The sequence below is a fragment of the Serinus canaria genome, chromosome Z (assembly GCF_022539315.1).
Source record: "Serinus canaria isolate serCan28SL12 chromosome Z, serCan2020, whole genome shotgun sequence".
NCBI lineage: Eukaryota > Metazoa > Chordata > Aves > Passeriformes > Fringillidae > Serinus > Serinus canaria.
The window spans coordinates 2,750,221-2,762,253 of NC_066343.1; the positions used below are offsets into that span (position 1 = coordinate 2,750,221).

General features: G+C 35.6%; 1 protein-coding gene across 2 annotated transcripts in view; it reads right to left on the minus strand.

Annotated features, from left to right (window-relative positions):
- Window positions 1-12,033, minus strand: part of FAM172A (family with sequence similarity 172 member A) — a 259,377-nt gene that overhangs the window by 122,907 nt on the left and 124,437 nt on the right. For both annotated transcript variants that reach the window (XM_050986881.1, XM_050986880.1), the window contains one exon: window positions 4,718-4,936. In XM_050986881.1, coding sequence (XP_050842838.1) covers window positions 4,718-4,936 — 219 coding nt within the window. The remainder of the gene's footprint in view (window positions 1-4,717; window positions 4,937-12,033) is intronic.

Here is a 12,033-nt window from a genome sequence, read left to right on the forward strand (position 1 = left end):
AACACTACGGTAGTTTCTAGGCAGTTCTCATGAGGTTTTTACTACCAGCATTTGATTTTGCAGTTGCTTACAAGTGAAGAAGACTTCTCAAGAACATAAGGAAATAACAGGCTTTAAAAGTGGGCAGAGTAAAACCATATGGTATTTCAGATGTGTATATATAAAGTAACGCTGGCTGTTGTAAAAGGGGAAAAGAACAGGCATTGTTTGTCGTAGAAGGGGAAACAGAACATCAACATGAGACTCTAGGGGCTGAAGTCCTGACGCCCACGTTTGCCACAGACATTCTCTGTGCTGAACATGTCCCTTACCTCTCAGGAGCTGTTCACCTAGAGCTTTGTCATTTTGTCTCCTCTGGTGGAATAAACAGCTTATTAGCTTTGTCTCAGCAGCAGGCTAATGTAGTCACACAGGCTTTGGACAAGAGTAGGTGTGCACCTTGCCAGTCAGAGGGTAGGTCATTGGCCCAGAGATGGCCACAGGGTGAAACCAGCAGCTAGTGGGACTGCAGCTGTGTTGGGAAACAGTTCAATCCTCAGAGTGAAAGAAATCCATTGCTCTGAAAGGTCGTCCCACCCAAGCGGACACTCTGCCGTGACCTCCAGTCAGGCTGTGCTTCATGTCAGCCACACTGAACAATGAGCAGAAATGGCACAACTGTGCTTGCACGCTTGCCAAGACCTCCTGTCTGCCAATAGTCACTGCTTACTCAACCGTATATTAAAATAACTTTTACCAATTTTTCCTAAATACTGACACAAATGATACATATGTATCAATTTTTAGTAAAACAGATTAATTGGCTGCACATGATCTTTTCCTACATTTCCTTCGTTCATTATGTTCTTTTACCATTTCCTTAATCTCTCACAGAAGATAGGAAAAATTATTTATGAAAAGTATGCTACATCTGAAATTATTTCATTAATATCCTCTTAATAGAAATGGCGCTGCTATAGATTGTGCTATAGTAAAAATAATATTTGTAATAAGAATTACTCAAGCAGATAAGCTGTGTGGAGGAAAAAAAGGACAAAATTCCTATCATACAGGCTTTGGAAAGGCTTATCCCTTTTGTCCACAAAAGCTGACCCCATTAGTTGGTCTGATAAAAGTAATTCTTCCTACTTCTTCCTTGGTTGCCCCTTTGGTATCCTTTGACTGTTGGGGCAACAACATTATTGTAAATTACTATCAAATTACGCAATTAATATTTTTTTTTGCAAAACATTTCAGAATCCACTTAGTATACTTGTTTAAGTGGTGAACGCAGTTTAAAAGGGAGAAAATACTAATTTACATTTTTAAGTGTCTTCTAACATGGAAAAGACACTGTCAGTGTGAAAATCTGTAGGGAAGGGGAGATGGCTGAGAATGGAAGGAATGATCATGCTACATTTAAGCATGCATGATCTGTTTCCATAGAAAAAGGTTAGAGAGCAACAAATTCTCAGTTCATTTCGGTAACAAATGAAGGCTGGCTATGGTAGGAAGTTTCTGGGGGGAAAGCATTAGCCCATATGTACAGAGCAGCCTCTGGTGGTCTAAGAAAAAATGGTAATGTTTATAACTAAGGATAGAAATATGTTTTTTAAAAGGATGTATGTACATATTTAGCTATTTTACTCAATCCTCCACTCAACACATTAAAAACCAGATGCTTTTAAAATGATCTGTCAATATGCTTGTTAAAATCTGAACAGTAAGAGTATTAAAATTCATATGCATTCATTAGCACATTATATAAAAGTAAAATGCTTGTGTTTAATCATTCCGTAAAAGTATTATAGTCAATGCTGATTATCAAAAGTTTTTTTCCTGGTTTGCATTGCTAAAATTGAAATAAAATTTACAAGAATGTTACAGAATTGATGACATTTTCTGTCTTCACTTGTGAATTCAGTTGGCAGATGTTTTCAAGAACAAAAAAAATCTGTCTTATTGCAAAACATATTAAGCAGGTTTTCCTGCCATAATGCTTGACATGATGTTTATTACCCAGACCAAATCAGTTCCTTTAACAAGCCATAATGTATGCCAGAAAGTACATTATTTCATAGTTAAGGAAACTTCCAGCATGAAACAGTAAGTACTTTGATCTTTCAAGAGCTCTACGCTTAATGCATTATACTGCCATAGTAATTTTTATTTATACTCATTTTGTACAAAATACAGTGCAGTTTGATATTTTGTATTTTGAGATTCAGCTTAATACTCCAGCTATTTTTTTTTTTACTATGAAAATAAAGAAAATACTTAAACATAATTACCAAGGAAGAGTTCTAATTCTCCGGTTCTTGGAAAATCTAGCTGCATGAGTGTGAACATCAGCCAGCCAGCTTTAATTTGTTCAAATGGCATTTCCTCATTAGATTGCAACAGATCTCAGTGACCCTATGAGAACATAACTGAGGATATTTATTCCTGCTGCTTAACAATCTGAAACAATTTCTCCAGCATATTTGACACAACCATGTTTTTCCTTCCATGTTAGGTAAGTTAAAGTCTTCCTGTGAGGAAATTTTTTGTCTAGTCTATCCATGCTTTTTCCTACTTGGCAAAGTTGACAAAAGACCAGCTCAGGTTTTTCAAAACTCTTTGGTGAGATCATTACAAATCATATACCATCCTTAAATATCTCTGTTGAGTGACAGCATGTTTTATATTAAGTGCCTACTGAATCAAATGTATATTATGCTATACAGTAGGATTGTATCTGAATTGCCCTTTGAGATCACCCCAAACCACTACCAACACAGCAGCCTGTAGAGACAAGTCCCTGGGTGCAGGCAGAGAGCAATCCTGCAATATGGACTCAAGCATGGGAGGCAAGAAAATGGCAAATATGGCATTGCACCTCTTGCAAGCATCTACAGACTTAGCAGTTCTCACCAACAGAGTAAATGGAACCCTACTGATGGTCCAGTTTTGTTTCATAAATTGATAAGCAAGGAAATTGCATTGGTTTGTCCCACAATACACTACAGGTATGTTTTTCTTTCTGTTTCCAAAAACTGTACTAGTCTACTAATTAAAAAAAACCCCAAAATAATAATTTCAGAATACAACACCATGCTCATCAGAAAACCCAATTTCAATCTATTGGTCTGGGGAAGGAGACTACCAACCACACTTTCACTAAAACATATACTGCTTTCCCTGATCTGAAGAAAATCAAATAAAGAAAACATCAACAGTCACATTTAGGGCACGGAGCTGTGCAGAAAGGAAAATGGGATGGAACAATATATTTTATATTTCGGGGGGGGTCAAACTTCCTAAACCAAATTTCATGCCTCATGAGGCAAGAGTCATGAGAAAGTAGAATTGCTAAAAAGGTTATGAAAAAAAGATTCACATTTAACAAGGGAACACTGAACCTGCTGATTAGACTTCAGACAAAACAGCAGCACTGTCCACTGGATTCTCATGGACCTTGCGTTAAAACTGGTTGCCCCTCTTAAGAGGAAGGGTTTGGCTAGTGGAGAATAGCATCTTATAAAACAGCTGCAAAGAGAAAACAGTGCCTTGCTGGTGACTTTGAATAGATATATATGCATTCCTTTGTTTCCAATACGCAGGTATTTTTCAAAAGACAGTAAATATTTATGGCATTCTTGTATCCAAGTTACTAACCCTTTTAACTAGGCAGGACAGTCATTAAAAAAATTTTTACACTAAAAAAAGATTAGCAGGGGCATATTAAAATTTAAGATGATTGTAACATGTATCTCACTGGATTTTTCTCTATTTCTCACCAAAATGACATACTTTTTTTTTTGTTTTACCTTCACTTGGAGTTTCTGATATGTTTTACTGTTGAATGAAAATGCCGACTTTCATAATAAGGGTTTTGGAAATTATATGACTCAGTCTGGAATGTATAAAGCATAGGATGTACATGAAGCAGAATGTGCCAATGTGCATGTAATATTGTTTGTGCCCCCTGCAGAATTAGAAATCCTCGGGTAGCACTGTTATAATGATCCCATGCTGGTAGCATTACAAAGTGCAAAGGTTCACTGAGTCAGAAAGGGGCAAGGGACAGAGTTTCTTTATCATACCATTCTCAAATTATTCTAGCTTAAATATTTATTAATATATTAGCAAGTTTCCTCCTTTATCTGCCTTCAAAAGTTTAGCTCAAACACAATGGATGGCTGCTCATATAAAAATAATACATTACAGGGTAAAGCTGCTACCACACAAGACGAACACTAGTATTTTCCATTATACATTGTTAATTTGGCAGGTGATAAAAACTATCAGGCTGTAACTACTGCTTCTCATGCAAGGCATACATGTAATGTATGCATTTATAACTCAATAAACACATACATGACATGTGAAGGTAGTATGTTGCCTAAGCTTCACAACAAAGTCTTTCTTATGAACCCCTCTGTTTATAAAATGGTTTTTAAAAAGTCTTTCTTAAATAATTTCTTTCTTGATAACACCAGTGAATTCCTCTGGGGTTTATTTGAAGTTTCCCTTTGAAATTGGAAAGAAAATTTCTGTAACACTTCCAGAACATCGTGATCAATAAATGACCACAAATACCAACAGAATAAAGAGCCAGGAACTCTTTATAAACTCTTGAATTCAATCTCAGTAATGTATTTGTTTTTAACAAAGCATGCTATTTATTAGTCAACAAAGGCAGTAAACATACGTATGCATCAATAAAGAAGGGCAAACAAAACAAAAAGCAACTTACTCTAATATAGATCTGCATAGTTTCTTTTTCTTTTTGTGGATTTCGATACTTTTCATAGAAGTCACGTCGCTTCTTTGTTTCCTTCTGGATTTTATCTTTTCTTTCTCTCTTTTCTGCAGGTTCATCTGAGATATCAGAAGACAGCTGTATTTGGGCTTTTGTCTTCTCAACTTCAATATAGTTCTCATTGGGATTCAGAACTATTACTCCATAGCCTTCCTGTTTTAGAAGAGAGTCACACACACATACACACACACACAAACAAGAAGAAATGTGAAAAGCGGAATTTAATGCTTGAAAATGCTTTACATTTACTTTAATGCTCTTTAGAACTTTTTTATTTATTTCAGCAACTTCACACAACATCATTTATAGAAGGGTTTTTAAGAATATTCTGTCATTAAAGGGATTTTGATATGTGAATATGTATCAGTGCATGTACTTATGCTCATACATATCCCTCAGCATCAGAAAAGTTGCCTGTTTTACCTTTAAAATAATTTAATATATTGTTTTATTCATAAGCACTTTATATGACTTTTCCAGAAAACAACACAGGAACTAAAAGCAAAATATTGCTTTAAGAACTCTACACAATAATGAATAAAAAGCTTTATGCCCAGTCAGTAAAAACCTTTAAAATAAAAAGGATTGAGAGATTTTATATATAAAGATAGATACATTAAGGAATGCTTGTGAAAATTCTTCACCACATTTTCAAATAGTAAAACCTTTTGTCTAGCTGACAATAAGCATAGCATGCAGAGGCAAATAGCAGCAGTAACAATGAATCAATAACAAAACTGATTCAGTGGTGTTGCTTATGAGTCAACTCTTTATGGTAGGTCTGACTTTTTTAGTGCATTTTTAAATCTCCTGTAAAAGTTCACTGGGATAATATTGTATATTCAACAAATACAGAGCAAATTTGTGAGCTACAGGACGCTTTCAAGCATATAAGGTACATTTTTTTGCCTCAGGAAATCAGCTGATTAAAAAATAATTTATGAATGAGAAATATATCTTGAATAAATCAGCTAATCAAATGTTATGATTTTTAAATAACGGCAAATCACAAAAAAAGAGTAATATTTATGGAAGATATAATTGCAAAGGGAAGGGGAAAAAGAGAAGCACATGCATTTAACAGATGTGTCCATAAAGTTAGTATGAGTTCCCAGTCAAAATCAAGTTATCCTCTAGAAGTAAATTTTAATAAAGACTTACTTTTCAGAAACATCTATATTAATTATCTAATGGAACAGCTTTATTCCAGCTTCTCACTTGGTGCTTCATTTTGCACTCGGTCCTGGCATGAGGATCAAAAGAGATCCCCCATACCTAGCTGCCCAGAGCAAACCAAGTCCACCCCAACAAAAGATACTTTATCTGGGCTTGCTTTATTCTATTCTGTAGAGCCATTGACAAATCTTGTAGTTCATTGTGGCCACTGTCAGGTAGACAGACTGTCACTCACTGATTTTCTACAGTTGGACACACTCGACTAACTATCAAAATCACATCTGAAGGGAATTCCTACCCCTTATCCTTGTGCCCTTCTCCAAGTTCTGCCTGAGCTTCTCCTCCCACCAAAAACCAAGTTAAAGGGCACAGTTGCACTCTGCTAAACAGGGTGAAATGGAGGCATTCAGGATACTACCTCTGGCATAAGCGATGTAGTAAAAAAGGGTTGCAATAGGCCAAAGAGAAAATTGTCTCCTTGTTAGAAGCAGCATCATAAGGGGTCTCCTGTCACATGATTGCCCTGCCCTGCCTGCCATGAATTCAACTGGGAAAAACATAAACAAACTGGGTGAAAATATAAATAAACAATAGGGAAACGGTAAAAGAAAACAGAAAGACAAGTTTTAAAATTTATCCACACCATGCCTGGCTGTATTAATGCACAATGCAATACTATAAGCACATGAATTTTACAGCTTGGAAAATTTCAAAGCCTGAATTCATCATGGAGAAGAATGTGGCTTACAAATCTTCCTAAACTGCACATCTCAGATGAAAGGATAGTTTTTAAGCCTGCTACTGCTGGAGTTTTTGCAGTACTTGGCAGCTGGTAGTTTTGGGGCTCTTCATCTTCTTGACTTGCTTGTTCTGAGCAGAGGCATTCTGTGTATTGATTTGTTTTGTTTTCTACACAATGCAAAATTTGTGTATTTACTACAGATCTAGAAGTTTGAAACTCTGTGCACTTCAACCTGATCACAAAACAGTCACAAAAATCATCAGAGAACTGGAATTTGTCTAAGTTATTGATCATGCAACTTAAAATTACATGACTCATTTGTCCCCTTTTATGAGGACACAATGTAAATTTTTCATGTAGACATCAACAGGTCAAATAAGATTATCTTTTTAAATTCACTATTTTATAAATCAGTTAAAGGATTTTTATTAAATATACTTTAAGCACTCTAACATGACTCCTTTTGTATTTTTTTAAGAATTCTCCCAGATAGCAGGCCTTTCCTGACAGTAGAATTAAAATAATTAAGTAATAACTAAACTAAGATTTTTTTTCCTTCTATTATGGGAAAGCCCAAGTCTTTCTCTTTGGAAAGTAATCTCTTTTTGGACTGTTTTTCTTACATGATATGGTGTATCTCCCTTTCCCTTGTACTTCTGCATCCTAAATTTCAAGAAGAAAATGATGGCACCAGAAAGAAGATTTGAGAGTAACATATAAAAATCAACATAGAAAACCAAAATTACTGGTAAAATATAGCCAATTACAACCTCTCTCATTCAGCCTTTATCTGAACATTTTCTACTGAAAATAAATACTCTGCTCTAAATAACATCGGTGTAAACAATACAGCTTTTAACTTCAATTAATTTTAACAAAAGTAATTTATGTGGGCGTAGCTACACCATTAAAGTTCAGTGCAATCAGAAAATGAAAAAAAAGATGGAACACTAATGCAGTGAATTTGAGAAGCATGCAAGTCATTGCAAACCTCAGACCACAAGACCACTAATAGCTTAAAAAAGGCCTTTAGCAAAATTTAATAACAGACAAGAACCAGTCTTTGGCATAAGTGTTAACCTAGACAAAAATTGTATTCATTAAAAAGCACTGTTTAAAATGAGAATCCTGTTTGGAAACAACTTTGCATGCAGGACTGTATTCATCTTTTTTCATCATATACAGTCCTGCATGCTAGAAAGTATTAAATGTGTTATTACTATGTATTACTTTGCTATTTGTTAAATCAGTGTCACTAAAAATACCAATTTCAGCCATGATGAGCTTACATCATTATTAAAATATAGTGACCTATGACTTATTTAAGTACCAATCATCTAGGAGGGGTTCTAAATCTTGCCACACCCAGTGGTATTAAGTGATATGCAAACATTGGGCAATAATAGTAGTTTTCAACATAGTAACAGTAGTTTTCAATGTAATAGTTTTCTCCTGTGTGACCAGTGTGCACAGAAAGAGAAACCACTCTATAAGAATTTTTTTAATGATAAAAAGCTAAGCTTTAGGGACACTAACCCCTCATCCCCATCAATCTTCACCCATCAGTGTACCAGTGATAAGACCTTATAATTATGGCAGACACTGACAAATGGAACTCCCAGCCTCTAATCTACAAAATTACAGTTTCTCTCTCAGACCAAAGCACCTGATTAATATTTCTTCCCCTCACGTGGTAATGCTTCAAGGTAAGTAAAATTTAATCTACATTAACTCCTACCACTCTCCAGATTGCTGCTTCTGGAGGTTGAGGATTGTGATGATGAAAGGAAAAGCAGGCTTACTAAATCAAGAGTTGAAAAGAATAATGAACCTCAGTTACAATACATATACTACTAAGACAGAACAATGTAGAAGGGCCTTTTCCATTGTAATACATGAGGCAGAAATGGGGCAGTACGTGCTCTCTTACTGGAAGTTCAAGGGGGTAAGCTTAAAAAAACCCTCAAGGTATTTGAGGTAAATTTCAAATAGTTTGAAATCTCACCTGCCTGGCACATGAGTAATGAACTGAAACCATTCAGATCTGCATATTAATCCACCAGGGTGGGACACAATATGAGTCAAAAGAGGACAGAGCCAGAGAGGTATCTTTTGACCTATGTAACTATCTTTTTGAACCGTGAGCAAGGATTTAAAAGAGATAATTTTCCTATGTTTGATCAACCTGAATTTTTAAATTCAGGTTTCTATTTGGAAGGTTGGAAGCAAGACCAGAATTAATTCCTTGGGGAAATGCAACTCAAAGCACTCTGTTCTTAAACCTGCCTGTGGTTAAAACAGACACAGCAAGGTCCATTCATCTTTCTGAAAGACGTATGCTCTGTTCATTTCCCATCTTTACTGCGAGAAGGGTACATCTATGTCACTATTGCGACACTGTAGGTGCAACAGCAGGATGAGGTCATGACAACCAATCAGAAGTCACTAGTGAAGCGTTAAAGTAAACATAGCTGTTGGAGATGCAGCTCAGCTTGAAAAATGCCCCCTCCATTATTTGAGCAATTTTCTCAAGACGTGACCTGTGACTGAAACGCCTGAAATGTCAGTTGATTCCGCTTTCTGTTTCCACCCAATGTACATTTTGGCAACTACACCCTGCTAACACTGTGATATTTCCATCCCAGATATACCTCAGCTGCCTGAACTCCAGCACTGTGTCCAAGTGCATAAAAATGCCATGCCTCTGCAAACACACTTTGTCCCGCTAAGTTCCAAACTTAAAACAGCTCATCAGGTTAGGCAGGAAAAGAAAATGTACCGCAAGAAGATTTTAGAGGACCACCTGTTGTCTATTATTTTTACATAGCACTTACTCATAAATCATAACACAGGGTAATTAATCAAGCTGTCAAAGAGAAGGTCAAAGGTTATGTGGGCGAGTCAGAAGGTCATGCATGGGCTGATAGAGGTCAGGGTCACACTGCATTCCTCATTATCAAGTTGGGATGAGAGACGGCCCAAGCAAACAAAAGTGAAAGCAGATGGAGAACTGAGTAGATAAAAAAGAGGAGAAAATTTCACAAACAAAAAGAAGTGGAAGAATGTGAGTTACTTTCAGACAAGGAGGAGAACAGGGCAGAAATACACTGAGATGTTTTCAAAAGATAGCACATAATACAAAGAAACTACAGTTTGATTACTGAAATACATTTACTATAACTTTCCATCCACTTTTTTTTTGCAAATACTAAGCAATGCCACAAGAAGTGCATGGTAGTTTTGATTACATTGCACATCTGAAGTCAATATTTTCAAGGTAAATTAGACAAAAGGAACTTATTACTATGATTAATGCAGATGGATATGTAAAATTGCTTCTAATGTTTAAGTTTATTCCTTTTTACAGCTACAACCAACAGATGTTCAATAAAGAAGTTATAACCTGCTTGAATGATGTATAAAGAACTGAACATTCATATACACAAATCTTTAAATACATAAAGCATAATAAAAGTCTTTCTAGATGACACAGCAGTTATAAAATATTCTATCATTACACTGACCTGAATTAGATGCAGAATACTGTACAAAATTAGCTGTCACCCTTTCCTCAAAATCTTTGTTAATCTCATTTTGAATGTTTGCAGCTTTATCAACACATGCATCAATGTCAGCCCCTTGGTTACTGAACCGCTGTACTTGGAAGAAGATATAATTAAAATGTTTTGGCACAGAAAAGGTGAAATTGTATCTTTTCCTGGTCCCTGAGGAGTCTGTAAAACATGTAGGATATATTGACAAACATACACCCTTGTCTAGAGCCCTGACATCCCAGGTCACCCAGCTGCTATTTATTTCAAAACATTCACTTTACACTTACCCAAACTGCCACCTGCTGTGTAACTAACTTTTAATGGATATTGGAGCTATAGAAACAATAAACTTTCCATTTCCTCCCTGTTACTGCCTTCTATTTCGACACTGCATTACGTCCAAATCTATTTTCCTGCAGAACTGTATTTATCTTATTTCACAATCTTTATGCTGGAAATTATTAAACATGCCATGACTATGTCTTACTTTACTATTTGTTAATTTAGTGCTAGTGCAGCTATACTAAACAAATCAATGTTCAAGGTTACAAAAACCTACCAGAAAAACTGTTCCTGTATTCTGAGTTTACTGTGGAAAAGTTTTGAAAAGAATTAATGTTTTACATCTCTTTATAATTAGCAACCCAAATATGTCTAAGTGTTAGATCTGCAACCCTGTTTTATGCTGTTTGTTCACAAGGTCAAAACTGAATAAAAACATACATGAATTAAAAGGATTTTTACATCCTTAGTTGTTTACTGTATTCAGTATAGGAAACTTCCATGCATTTACAACCACTAGTTTCACTAGGATTTGCAGCAGAAAATTATTTCTAGAGGCAAGTGAGACACATGAAACTATGCTATAGCATTAATTTAATTCTGTGAATTAACAGAAAGAACAATGCTCATGTTCAACTACCGCTTCAAACATTGTTTAGTAAACATCAGACCCACCCCTTTCTCCCCGATGTGAGATTTGGGCTATTTGTAGAAATCACTGGAGACTGAATGGTAGTGAATCCATCCCAGCCATGCAGGCAGGATACTGGGCTGCAAATAATCTGTCCACAACTGCCCGGGCTGTAAAACCAGATTCTGCTTTTCTTCACTAAGTGAAAACATCTTTGGGGTCCATACAACCTGTGAAAGAATGAACCCACCAGTTTGCCCTCAAGATATTCTACAGAAACCCCATCTGTAATTAAAGTCTGTAGTTCATCCTCTCCCCCACTGCCTTAAAAAGCTATTTTAAACTCTTTTCCAACAAAAATTTCAAATGCTTCAGAGAGGTATGAGGAAGAAGCACTAAAATTTCAATGAAAATGTTATTTATATATAAATAGAACTTTTTGAAAACAACAAATTGTAAAGTAAATAAAATAAAAAAGTAAATAAAATAATTTTAATAAAGCCCACATGAATAACAAGCAATTATTGGTTGTAATCAATCTATCAATAAGGAAACCAAGGAGAGTATCAGTTACACTCTGAAAGTTATGCTCAAATAAGTACAGATGCAAAGCTGGATTCCAGGATTTTTTTAATGTTTCTGTGGTATTTCCAAGTAAGTATCCCATTAGCTGACAGCAAAAGTTCTCAACTGCAAATTCATTTTTCAATACGCCTTCCTCCTCCCTGAAAATGTCACAGTATGTCTTGATTATTCTCATTAGCACTTCATGATGAATATAACCCCAAATAGGTAAGTGTGCATTTTCTATGTAACAGAACATGGAAAAGTAACAATTCATTCCACAATAAATCTTACATCCTTT